Raw genomic sequence first — 13,836 nt, 5'->3', positions numbered from 1 at the left:
AGGACATGTATGTTCTGTGTTATCTAGGACATGTATGTTCTGTGTTCTCTAGGACATATATGTTCTGTGTTATCTAGGACATGTATGTTCTGTGTTCTCTAGGACATGTATGTTCTGTGTTCTCTAGGACATGTATGTTCTGTGTTCTCTAGGATAAACATGTTCTGTGTTCTCTAGGATAAACATGCTCTGTGTTCTCCAGGATAAACATGTTCTGTGTTTTCTAGGATAAACATGTTCTGTGGTCTCTAGGATAAACATGTTCTGTGTTCTGTAGGATAAACATGTTCTGTGTTCTCCAGTACAAACATGTTCTGTGTTCTCTAGGACATATATGTTCTGTGTTCTCTAGGACATGTATGTTCTGTGTTCTCTAGGATAAACATGTTCTGTGTTCTCTAGGATAAACATGTTCTGTGTTCTCTAGGATAAACATGTTCTGTGGTCTCTAGAATAAACATGTTCTGTAGGATAAACATGTTCTGTGTTCTCCAGTACAAACATGTTCTGTGTTCTCTAGGACATATATGTTCTGTGTTCTCTAGGACATGTATGTTCTGTGTTCTCTAGGATAAACATGCTCTGTGTTCTCTAGGATAAACATGTTCTGTGTTCTCTAGGATAAACATGTTCTGTGTTCTCTAGGATAAACATGTTCTGTGTTCTCTAGGATAAACATGCTCTGTGTTCTCTAGGATAAACATGTTCTGTGTTCTCTAGGATAAACATGTTCTGTGTTCTCTAGGATAAACATGTTCTGTGTTCTCTAGGATAAACATGCTCTGTGTTCTCTAGGATAAACATGTTCTGTGTTCTCTAGAATAAACATGTTCTGTGTTCTCCAGGATAAACATGTTCTGTGTTTTCTAGGATAAACATGTTCTGTGTTCTCTAGAACATACATGTTCTGTGTTCTCTAGAACATACATGTTCTGTGTTCTCTAGGATAAACATGCTCTGTGTTCTCTAGAACATACATGTTCTGTGTTCTCTAGGATACACATGTTCTGTGTTCTCAAGGATAAACATGTTCTGTGTTCTCTAGGATAAACATGTTCTGTGTTCTCTAGAATAAACATGTTCTGTGTTCTCTAGGATAAACATGTTCTGTGTTCTCTAGGATAAACATGCTCTATGTTCTCTAGAACATACATGTTCTGTGTTTTCTAGGATAATCATGTTCTGTGTTCTCTAGGATAAACATGTTCTGTGTTCTCTAAGACAAACATGTTCTGTGTTCTCTAAGACAAACATGTTCTGTGATCTCCAGTACAAACATGTTCTGTGTTCTCTAGGACATATATGTTCTGTGTTATCTAGGACAAGTATGTTCTGTGTTCTCTAGGACATATATGTTCTGTGTTATCTAGGACATGTATGTTCTGTGTTCTCTCTAGGACATATATGTTCTGTGTTATCTAGGACATGTATGTTCTGTGTTCTCTAGGATAAACATGTTCTGTGTTCTCTAGGACATGTATGTTCTGTGTTCTCTAGGATAAACATGTTCTGTGTTCTCTAGGATAAACATGTTCTGTGTTCTCTAGGATAAATATGTTTTGTGTTCTCTAGGATAAACATGTTCTGTGTTTTCAAGGATAAACATGTTCTGTGTTCTCCAGTACAAACATGTTCTGTGTTCTCTAGGACATATATGTTCTGTGTTCTCTAGGACATGTATGTTCTGTGTTATCTAGGACATGTATGTTCTGTGTTCTCTAGGACATATATGTTCTGTGTTATCTAGGACATGTATGTTCTGTGTTCTCTAGGACATGTATGTTCTGTGTTCTCTAGGACATGTATGTTCTGTGTTCTCTAGGATAAACATGTTCTGTGTTCTCTAGGATAAACATGCTCTGTGTTCTCCAGGATAAACATGTTCTGTGTTTTCTAGGATAAACATGTTCTGTGGTCTCTAGGATAAACATGTTCTGTGTTCTGTAGGATAAACATGTTCTGTGTTCTCCAGTACAAACATGTTCTGTGTTCTCTAGGACATATATGTTCTGTGTTCTCTAGGACATGTATGTTCTGTGTTCTCTAGGATAAACATGTTCTGTGTTCTCTAGGATAAACATGTTCTGTGTTCTCTAGGATAAACATGTTCTGTGGTCTCTAGAATAAACATGTTCTGTAGGATAAACATGTTCTGTGTTCTCCAGTACAAACATGTTCTGTGTTCTCTAGGACATATATGTTCTGTGTTCTCTAGGACATGTATGTTCTGTGTTCTCTAGGATAAACATGCTCTGTGTTCTCCAGGATAAACATGTTCTGTGTTTTCTAGGATAAACATGTTCTGTGTTCTGTAGAATAAACATGTTCTGTGTTCTGTAGGATTAACATGTTCTGTGCTCTCTAAGATAAACATGTTCTGTGTTCTCCAGTACAAACATGTTCTGTGTTCTCTAGGACATATATGTTCTGTGTTCTCTAGGACATGTATGTTCTGTGTTCTCTAGGATAAACATGTTCTGTGTTCTCTAGGATAAACATGTTCTGTGGTCTCTAGGATAAACATGTTCTGTGTTCTGTAGGATAAACATGTTCTGTGTTCTCCAGTACAAACATGTTCTGTGTTCTCTAAGACATACATGTTCCATGTTCTCAAGGATAAACATGTTCTGTGTTCTGTAGGATAAACATGTTATGTGTTCTCCAGTACAAACATGTTCTGTGTTCTCTAGGACATATATGTTCTGTGTTCTCTAGGACATGTATGTTCTGTGTTTTTTAAGGATAAACATGTTCTGTGTTCTCTAAGACATACATGTTCTGTGTTCTCTAGGATAAACATGTTCTGTGTTCTCTAGGATAAACATGTTCTGTGTTCTCTAGGATAAACATGTTCTGTGTTCTCTAGGATAAACATGTTCTGTGGTCTCTAGGATAAACATGTTCTGTGTTCTCTAGGATAAACATGTTCTGTGTTCTCAAGGATAAACATGTTCTGTGGTCTCTAGAATAAACATGTTCTGTAGGATAAACATGCTCTGTGTTCTGTAGGATAAACATGTTCTGTGTTCTGTAGGATAAACATGTTCTGTGTTCTCCAGTACAAACATGTTCTGTGTTCTCTAGGACATATATGTTCTGTGTTCTCTAGGACATGTATGTTCTGTGTTTTTTAAGGATAAACATGTTCTGTGTTCTCTAGGATAAACATGTTCTGTGGTCTCTAGAATAAACATGTTCTGTAGGATAAACATGCTCTGTGTTCTGTAGGATAAACATGTTCTGTGTTCTGTAGGATAAACATGTTCTGTGTTCTCCAGTACAAACATGTTCTGTGTTCTCTAGGACATATATGTTCTGTGTTCTCTAGGACATGTATGTTCTGTGTTCTCTGGGATAAACATGTTCTGTGTTCTCTAGGATAAACATGCTCTGTGTTCTCCAGGATAAACATGTTCTATGTTCTCTAGGATAAACATGTTCTGTGGTCTCTAGGATAAACATGTTCTGTGTTCTGTAGGATAAACATGTTCTGTGTTCTGTAGGATAAACATGTTCTGTGCTCTCTAAGATAAACATGTTCTGTGTTCTCCAGTACAAACATGTTCTGTGTTCTCTAGGACATGTATGTTCTGTGTTCTCTAGGATAAACATGTTCTGTGTTCTCTAGGATAAACATGTTCTGTGGTCTCTAGGATAAACATGTTCTGTGTTCTGTAGGATAAACATGTTCTGTGTTCTCCAGTACAAACATGTTCTGTGTTCTCTAGGACATATATGTTCTGTGTTCTCAAAGATAAACATGTTCTGTGTTCTCTAGAATAAACATGTTCTGTGGTCTCTAGGATAAACATGTTCTGTGTTCTGTAGAATAAACATGTTCTGTGTTCTGTAGGATTAACATGTTCTGTGCTCTTTAAGATAAACATGTTCTGTGTTCTCCAGTACAAACATGTTCTGTGTTCTCTAGGACATATATGTTCTGTGTTATCTAGGACATGTATGTTCTGTGTTCTCTAGGATAAACATGTTCTGTGTTCTCTAGGATAAACATGTTCTGTGGTCTCTAGGATAAACATGTTCTGTGTTCTGTAGGATAAACATGTTCTGTGTTCTCCAGTACAAACATGTTCTGTGTTCTCTAGGATAAACATGTTCTGTGTTCTCTAAGACATACATGTTCTGTGTTCTCAAGGATAAACATGTTCTGTGTTCTGTAGGATAAACATGTTCTGTGTTCTCCAGTACAAACATGTTCTGTGTTCTCTAGGACATATATGTTCTGTGTTCTCTAGGACATGTATGTTCTGTGTTTTTTAAGGATAAACATGTTCTGTGTTCTCTCAGACATACATGTTCTGTGTTCTCTAGGATAAACATGTTCTGTGTTCTCCAGGATAAACATGTTCTGTGTTTTCTAGGATAAACATGTTCTGTGGTCTCTAGGATAAACATGTTCTGTGTTCTCTAGGATAAACATGTTCTGTGTTCTCTAGGATAAACATGTTCTGTGGTCTCTAGAATAAACATGTTCTGTAGGATAAACATGTTCTGTGTTCTCTAGGATAAACATGTTCTGTGTTCTCTAGGATAAACATGTTCTGTGTTCTCTAGGATAAACATGTTCTGTGGTCTCTAGGATAAACATGTTCTGTGTTCTCTAGGATAAACATGTTCTGTGTTCTCTAGGATAAACATGTTCTGTGGTCTCTAGAATAAACATGTTCTGTAGGATAAACATGTTCTGTGTTCTCTAGGATAAACATGTTCTGTGTTCTCCAGTACAAACATGTTCTGTGTTCTCTAGGACATATATGTTCTGTGTTCTCTAGGACATGTATGTTCTGTGTTCTCTAGGATAAACATGTTCTGTGTTCTCTAGGATAAACATGCTCTGTGTTCTCTAGGATAAACATGTTCTGTGTTCTGTAGGATAAACATGTTCTGTGTTCTGTAGGATAAACATGTTCTGTGCTCTCTAAGATAAACATGTTCTGTGTTCTCCAGTACAAACATGTTCTGTGTTCTCTAGGACATGTATGTTCTGTGTTCTCTAGGATAAACATGTTCTGTGTTCTCTAGGACATGTATGTTCTGTGTTCTCTAGGATAAACATGTTCTGTGTTCTCTAGGATAAACATGTTCTGTGGTCTCTAGGATAAACATGTTCTGTGTTCTGTAGGATAAACATGTTCTGTGTTCTCCAGTACAAACATGTTCTGTGTTCTCTAGGACATATATGTTCTGTGTTCTCAAAGATAAACATGTTCTGTGTTCTCTAGAATAAACATGTTCTGTGGTCTCTAGGATAAACATGTTCTGTGTTCTGTAGAATAAACATGTTCTGTGTTCTGTAGGATTAACATGTTCTGTGCTCTTTAAGATAAACATGTTCTGTGTTCTCCAGTACAAACATGTTCTGTGTTCTCTAGGACATATATGTTCTGTGTTATCTAGGACATGTATGTTCTGTGTTCTCTAGGATAAACATGTTCTGTGTTCTCTAGGATAAACATGTTCTGTGGTCTCTAGGATAAACATGTTCTGTGTTCTGTAGGATAAACATGTTCTGTGTTCTCCAGTACAAACATGTTCTGTGTTCTCTAGGATAAACATGTTCTGTGTTCTCTAAGACATACATGTTCTGTGTTCTCAAGGATAAACATGTTCTGTGGTCTGTAGGATAAACATGTTCTGTGTTCTCCAGTACAAACATGTTCTGTGTTCTCTAGGACATATATGTTCTGTGTTCTCTAGGACATGTATGTTCTGTGTTTTTTAAGGATAAACATGTTCTGTGTTCTCTCAGACATACATGTTCTGTGTTCTCTAGGAAAAAACATGTTCTGTGTTCTCTAGGATAAACATGTTCTGTGGTCTCTAGGATAAACATGTTCTGTGTTCTCTAGGATAAACATGTTCTGTGTTCTCTAGGATAAACATGTTCTGTGGTCTCTAGAATAAACATGTTCTGTAGGATAAACATGTTCTGTGTTCTCTAGGATAAACATGTTCTGTGTTCTCTAGGATAAACATGTTCTGTGTTCTCTAGGATAAACATGTTCTGTGGTCTCTAGGATAAACATGTTCTGTGTTCTCTAGGATAAACATGTTCTGTGTTCTCTAGGATAAACATGTTCTGTGGTCTCTAGGATAAACATGTTCTGTAGGATAAACATGTTCTGTGTTCTCTAGGATAAACATGTTCTGTGTTCTCCAGTACAAACATGTTCTGTGTTCTCTAGGACATATATGTTCTGTGTTCTCTAGGACATGTATGTTCTGTGTTCTCTAGGATAAACATGTTCTGTGTTCTCTAGGATAAACATGCTCTGTGTTCTCTAGGATAAACATGTTCTGTGTTCTGTAGGATAAACATGTTCTGTGGTCTCTAGGATAAACATGTTCTGTGTTCTCCAGGATAAACATGTTCTGTGTTCTCCAGGATAAACATGTTCTGTGTTCTCTAGGATAAACATGTTCTGTGTTCTGTAGGATAAACATGTTCTGTGTTCTGTAGGATAAACATGTTCTGTGCTCTCTAAGATAAACATGTTCTGTGTTCTCCAGTACAAACATGTTCTGTGTTCTCTAGGACATATATGTTCTGTGTTATCTAGGACATGTATGTTCTGTGTTCTCTAGGATAAACATGTTCTGTGTTCTCTAGGATAAACATGTTCTGTGTTCTGTAGGATAAACATGTTCTGTGTTCTCCAGTACAAACATGTTCTGTGTTCTCTAGGACATATATGTTCTGTGTTCTCAAAGATAAACATGTTCTGTGTTCTCTAGAATAAACATGTTCTGTGTTCTCTAAGACAAACATGTTCTGTGTTCTCTAGGACATATATGTTCTGTGCTCTGTGTTGCAGATTAAGATGTCTGGCATCAGCCCAGGAGAAGAGGATTTGCCCACCAATCACACAGGTCAGGAGGTCACAATGATGCCGTTCACCTTGTTGCTCTGATGAACTCAAACATCAGGAACTTTATCTTACATGTTGGATGGCATCATCACGTGTTCTGGATGTGTTCCACTGTAAAGCAGCTGTTTTTCACATGTTTGTGTTTTTGTGGATGTCTTCTGTCTGCAGGTCCTAAAGGTGTGATTACTGACTGGCGACGGTTTAAGTTGGACAGTGTGACTCAGTCTAGCCCACAAAGCAAGAGAGAGCTTCTCAGACAAATGTCGAGTACACGAGAGGATGACAAGAACAGAAAGGTAGATGGGAGTCCTCTCAACTTCACAATTTTGACAGATTTGACTGTAATTCAGAGGATAAAGATCAGTCCAAACTAGGAAAGTCAAAGGTCAAATGAGCTGTCTGACAAATCCAGTGATGGATCCTTTCAAGCAAATCTCTAAGGAGGGAAAGTTTGAGGCACACCGTCAATTAAAAATCTGTGAGGAAGTTCCTATTGGCCATATAGTTTCTGTTTTTTCCATCATTCTCCACCATTAACAACAAATGGTCAAAAAACATTAAAATGTGGCAAAAATGAGTAACTGAAATGGGCAAAAATGGGAAAAAGTGGCATTCGATGGCAAAAGGCAGCTTAAATGTGCAAGAAGGTGCAAAAAATGACAAAAAGGGGGAAAAACTGCAAATAGCAAAAAGCAAGATAAAAGAGGCAAAACCTGGTGAAAAATGGAAACAAAAAACCTGATAAAACAAGGTGGCAAAATATTCAGAAACGGTAAAAATGTGGCAAAAAATGAGTGAAAAGAGACTAAAATGGACAAAATTAGCATTAAATGAAAAAGGCAGCTAAAAAGGGGTGAAAAGGGGCAAAACATGGCAAAAAAGTGGAAGAAGTTACAAATTACAAAAAGCAGGACAAAAAAGGAAAAACTAGTGAAAAGGGACAAAAGAAGTGGCAAACTTGGGTTTAAAAAGCTGTAAAAATAGATTAAAAGTGGCAAAAAGGTGGAAAATTGCAAATAAAGGCAATGGAAATATACAAACAAAAAATAAAGGTTGACAATTTAAGCCAACTGTACAAGAGTGGGTTACTAGCAATGTATCATTTCTGAGGTGAAAGTTGAGCTTTGTTAAGGTTTTCTGGGGGGAAAATATTTCAGTTAAAGACAAAAAAAGAGCCAAAAATCCTCACAAAGTGCCAGAAATCATCACACAGAGCCAGAAATCATCACAAAGAGCCAGAAATCATCTCAAAGAGCCAGAAATCATCACAAAGAGCCAGAAATCATCTCAAAGAGCCAGAAATCATCACAAAGAGCCAGAAATTATCACAAAAAGCCAGAAATCATCACAAAGAGCCAGAAATCATCACACAGAGCCAGAAATTATCACAAAAAGCCAGAAATCATCACAAAGAGCCAGAAATCATCACACAGAGCCAGAAATCATCACAAAGAGCCAGAAATCATCACACAGAGCCAGAAATCATCACAAAGAGCCAGAAATCATCACAAAGAGCCAGAAATCATCACAAAGAGCCAGAAATCATCTCAAACAGCCAGAAATCATCAAACAGAGCCAGAAATCATCAAACAGAGCCAGAAATCATCACACAGAGCCAGAAATCATCACACAGAGCCAGAAATCATCTCAAAGAGCCAGAAATCATCACACAGGGCCAGAAATAATCACACAGGGCCAGAAATCATCACACAGAGCTCGAAATCATCACAAAGAGCCAGAAATCATCACACAGAGCTCGAAATCATCACAAAGAGCCAGAAATCATCACAAAGAGCCAGAAATCATCACAATGAGCCAGAAATCATCACAAAGAGCCAGAAATCATCACAATGAGCCAGAAATCATCACACAGGGCCAGAAATCATCATAGAGAGCCGGAAATTATTACAAAGAGCCAGAAATCATCACACAGAGCCAGAAATCATCACAAAGAGCCAGAAATCATCACATAGAGCCAGAAATCATCACAAAGAGCCAGAAATCATCACAACGAGCCACACACTGCGTATCGCTGATCTAAAGGTATAAAATAACATGAGTTAGCCTTAGCATGTGTGCTAGCACAGATAAACACACACTGATGGTTGTATTGATCCTGATGTGTGTGCCTCCCTGATCAATCATGGATCTAACCATCAACGCTCATATTTGTTCTCTAGATGAGCGTTCAGGAGTACGAGCTGATCCAAGAAGACGATGAATGTGTTCTCAAACACTACAGGAAACAACGCATGCATGACATGCACGAGCAGCTGAGCTTTGGTCCAAAGTTCGAAGCAGTCCACGAGCTCGACAGTGGAGAGGCGTTTCTGGAGGTCATCGAAAAGGAGCACCGGCTGACCCTGGTGATGGTCCACGTTTACCAGCATGGGGTCAAAGGTCAGTCTGAGTCTCAGCTCCCCTTCACTGACTCGTTCCACATCAGTCATTTGATGTGTGGCCCTTATCTGTCCACAGGCTGTGAACAGCTGAACTCCTGTCTGGACTGCCTGGCCTCCGAGTATTCCAGCATTAAATTTTGTCGAATCGATGCTGTGGCGACTGGTGCTGCAGAGCGTTTCTCTTCTGAGGTTGGTGAATGATGTCAACCTGAAACTGTGTCTAGACCACAGCTGTCAAACTCAAGGCCCGGGGGCCAAATCTGGCCCATGGATCGATTATATCCGGCCCCCAAGATCACATCATATTTGTATTCTAGCTGTCCCACCAGTCTGAGGTCTGCAGATTCCCTCCAGTATTAAAACCTAAACTTCAGCTTGATGATTTAAAATATCCTTGTTAAGCCATAAAAATCGGAATAATTTGTGTTTTATTTCATATTTTCGATTTTACATCTTAAGATTATGACTCAAACTTATGATTTTGATTTTTCATGTCATACTTTGACCTTTTCAACTCAGAATTTGGATTTTATGTCACATTTTTATCTTTTAGATCACCAATTTTAATTTTTAAGTCATATTTTGACTGTTTCAACTTCATACTTTGGCTTTTTAATCCAATATTTTGAGATTTTAAATGAATAATTTTTACTTTATAAATCATATTATGACCTTTGACACTTCCAGTTTTAAATTTAAGTCATATTTTTAACTTTTAAGTCATCATTTTGAATTCTAGCTCATATTTTGACATTTTCAACTCCTAATTTTTGGCTTTTTTATCCAATATTTGTACCAATCAGACTCACAATTTAAAATTTTAAGTCATGTTTTGACTTTTAAACTCATGATTTCAAAATTGATCTCATATTTTCACCGTTTGAACTTTGATTTCAACTTTCTTCATATATTAGCTCTTTAAAAACATTTTTTTCTATTTTTAATATTGTGTTCTGATCTTTTCAACAAATAAATTTGATTTTTTTTCTCTCAGATTGGAGCCTTTAAACTTAACATTTTAATTTTTTTGAATTTCCAGATGATTTTTCATCGGTGCCGGGGTTTTCATATTTTATCACTGGTGAAATGAGGTTGACAGTTTCTGGTTTAAAGGTGACCCTGTTAGGCCCTCAGGTTAGACCTGAATCCAGAACCAGGCCCCTGCTGTGAATGGGCTTCTAGATGGTATACAAAGAAAACTTTCAAAGGCTTTTCAGACAACAGTTAACAGGAAATAGAATGATACAGATCTGGAGTTTGAGAATGTGGCAGAGGAAGCTGTACGCTCTGAGGCTGACGTACTCAGAGTCACTTTTTCAGGTTCCTGTGTTTCCTCTGAGGCTGACGTACTCAGAGTCACTTTTTCAGGTTCCTGTTTCCTCTGAGGCTGACGTACTCAGAGTCACTTTTTCAGGTTCCTGTGTTTCCTCTGAGACTGACGTACTCAGAGTCACTTTTTCAGGTTCCTGTGTTTCCTCTGAGGCTGACGTACTCAGAGTCACTTTTTCAGGTTCCTGTGTTTCCTCTGAGGCTGACGTACTCAGAGTCACTTTTTCAGGTTCCTGTGTTTCCTCTGAGGCTGACGTACTCAGAGTCACATTTTCAGGTTCCTGTGTTTCCTCTGAGGCTGACGTACTCAGAGTCACTTTTTCAGGTTCCTGTGTTTCCTCTGAGGCTGACGTACTCAGAGTCACTTTTTCAGGTTCCTGTGTTTCCTCTGAGGCTGACGTACTCAGAGTCACTTTTTCAGGTTCCCGTTTCCTCTGAGGCTGACGTACTCAGAGTCACTTTTTCAGGTCCCTGTTTCCTCTGAGACTGACGTACTCAGAGTCACTTTTTCAGGTTCCTGTGTTTCCTCTGAGGCTGACATACTCAGGTCACTTTTTCAGGTTCCTGTGTTTCCTCTGAGGCTGACATACTCAGAGTCACTTTTTCAGGTTCCTGTGTTTCCTCTGAGGCTGACATACTCAGAGTCACTTTTTCAGGTTCCTATGTTTCCTCTGAGGCTGACATACCCAGAGTCACTTTTTTTTAGGTTCCTGTGTTTCTTCTGAGGCTGACATACTCAGAGTCACTTTTTCAGGTTCCTGTGTTTCCTCTGAGGCTGACATACTCAGAGTCACTTTTTCAGGTTCCTGTGTTTCCTCTGAGGCTGACATACTCAGAGTCACTTTTTCAGGTTCCTGTTTCCTCTGAGACTGACGTACTCAGAGTCACTTTTTCAGGTTCCTGTGTTTCCTCTGAGGCTGACATACTCAGAGTCACTTTTTCAGGTTCCTGTGTTTCCTCTGAGGCTGACATACTCAGAGTCACTTTTTCAGGTTCCTGTGTTTCCTCTGAGGCTGACATACTCAGAGTCACTTTTTCAGGTTCCTGTGTTTCCTCTGAGGCTGACATACTCAGAGTCACTTTTTCAGGTTCCTGTGTTTCCTCTGAGGCTGACATACTCAGAGTCACTTTTTCAGGTTCCTGTTTCCTCTGAGACTGACATACTCAGAGTCACTTTTTCAGGTTCCTGTGTTTCCTCTGAGGCTGACGTACTCAGAGTCACTTTTTCAGGTTCCTGTGTTTCCTCTGAGGCTGACGTACTCAGAGTCACTTTTTCAGGTTCCTGTTTCCTCTGAGACTGACGTACTCAGAGTCACTTTTTCAGGTTCCTGTTTCCTCTGAGGCTGACGTACTCAGAGTCACTTTTTCAGGTTCCTGTTTCCTCTGAGACTGACGTACTCAGAGTCACTTTTTCAGGTTCCTGTGTTTCCTCTGAGGCTGACATACTCAGAGTCACTTTTTCAGGTTCCTGTGTTTCCTCTGAGGCTGACGTACTCAGAGTCACTTTTTCAGGTTCCTGTTTCCTCTGAGACTGACATACTCAGAGTCACTTTTTCAGGTTCCTGTTTCCTCTGAGACTGACATACTCAGAGTCACTTTTTCAGGTTCCTGTGTTTCCTCTGAGGCTGACATACTCAGAGTCACTTTTTCAGGTTCCTGTGTTTCCTCTGAGGCTGACGTACTCAGAGTCACTTTTTCAGGTTCCTGTGTTTCCTCTGAGGCTGATGTACTCAGAGTCACTTTTTCAGGTCCCTGTTTCCTCTGAGGGACTCTGACCACCAGGAAAATATAAGTCATCTCCTCCTGAGTCATGTAGGATTAAATACACTGGAACGTCTCAAAACAGGAGTAAACAGATCTCTCTCTTTACTCAGTCAGCACACTTCACACCTGAATGATAAGAGAAATATCAAATCTTGCATAAAACTCTGAAAATACAAGTTTTCTTAGGAAAAGTAGTACCAGCAGTGACAGAAATGACAGCGTTGGTCCTGAGCTCAGTGCCAGGGAGAGCTGTGTGACTGCTGAATCTCTGAGTGTCAGAAACAGCTCTCATCCTCGTAAAAACCTCTAACATGGTTCTGATCCCTGCACATGTCCTTCCAGGTCCTTCCTGCCCTTCTGGTCTATAAGTCTGGGGACTTACTCGCTAATTTCCTGGCCATCACCAAACACTTCAGTGACGAGTTCTTTGCGACTGACGTGGAGGCCTTCCTCGCTGAATACGGCCTGATCCCTGAGAAGGAACCTGCAGGATGTGCTGATGGTGACGACGAGGGAGGGGACGTTGAATAGGAAGACAGGGACGGACGAATACTGAAGAGTGTCTCAGGAGGGGAGGGAAGAGCGCAGGGTCTAGGAGGGTAGGGGGTAAAATCAAGACGGCCTGAAACTGGATTCTCTGCTCAGGTGAGCCCAGAGAAATCTCTGGAGACGTTTCTGTTTGATGAAATTAAATTATTATAGAACTTCTTCAGCATTTTTACCTAAGAAGTGGAAGCTTTAGAGTGGATGTAGTCCTCATCAGCAGGCCATGTAGCTAATGTAGAAATGTACTCCACTGATACCAGAAAACCCTCATCTGAAAGAGGTCAGTGAACACACCGTGGTCTGTGTGAGTACGGCTGCATGGTTCAGGTCTGCTGCTGTCTTTAAGCACAGAGGCTTGGCTGTAATAACGGACGTACATGAGAACGTTCAGGAAACCTTTAACATCCCGTTAGACCAGGGGTGTCAGACTCAATCACAGCAGGGGCCGGATTCTGGATTCAGGTCTAACCTGAGGGCCTAACAGGGTCACCTTTAAAACCAGAAACTGTCAACCTCATTTCTTCAGGAATAGAATATGAAAAAACTTATGATAAATGATTTTGACATTGAAAAAGTTAAAAAGAAAAGTTTAAAGGCTCACAATCTGAGAAAAGTACATTTATTAGTTCAAAAAGCTCAAAACATGAAATTGAAATTGAAAAATAATGTTTTTAAAGGCAAAAATATTAGAAAGAAGTCAAAATCATGAGTTTAAAAGGTCAAAATATGATTCAAAATTTTAAATTGTGAGCCTAAATATCAAATTTTGGGATTATGAAATCAAAGTTTGGAGTCTAAAATATGAAATAAAAGACAAAATAACTGGTTAAAAAAGTCAACATATGACTTAAAAATTAGAATTATTCAACTTAAAGCTCAAAATATTCTATGAGAAGTCAAAATTATGA

The 13,836-nt window shown here is 39.0% G+C and overlaps 1 protein-coding gene across 1 annotated transcript; it reads left to right on the top strand.

The window, feature by feature from the left end:
- Nucleotides 1–6,839: 6,839 nt before the first annotated feature.
- Nucleotides 6,840–12,913, top strand: pdca (phosducin a). Its single transcript, XM_041804285.1, has 5 exons — nucleotides 6,840–6,888; nucleotides 7,056–7,183; nucleotides 9,068–9,287; nucleotides 9,366–9,478; nucleotides 12,725–12,913. Exons 1-5 carry the CDS (start codon nucleotides 6,840–6,842, stop codon nucleotides 12,911–12,913), a joined length of 699 nt encoding a protein of 232 aa, XP_041660219.1.
- The last annotated feature ends 923 nt before the right edge of the window (nucleotides 12,914–13,836 follow it).

This window comes from Cheilinus undulatus, linkage group 13 (genome assembly GCF_018320785.1).
Source record: "Cheilinus undulatus linkage group 13, ASM1832078v1, whole genome shotgun sequence".
In the NCBI taxonomy this organism is placed as follows: domain Eukaryota; kingdom Metazoa; phylum Chordata; class Actinopteri; order Labriformes; family Labridae; genus Cheilinus; species Cheilinus undulatus.
This window is presented reverse-complemented; position numbering and strand designations above follow the sequence as displayed.

Coding starts and splice junctions, on each gene's coding strand:
- pdca (XM_041804285.1), top strand. CDS start 6,840: ATGTCTGGCATCAGCCCAGGAGAAGAGGATTTGCCCACCAATCACACA. Junction 6,889..7,055: donor TTTGCCCACCAATCACACAG/GTCAGGAGGTCA, acceptor TTCTGTCTGCAG/GTCCTAAAGGTGTGATTACT. Junction 7,184..9,067: donor AGGATGACAAGAACAGAAAG/GTAGATGGGAGT, acceptor TTTGTTCTCTAG/ATGAGCGTTCAGGAGTACGA.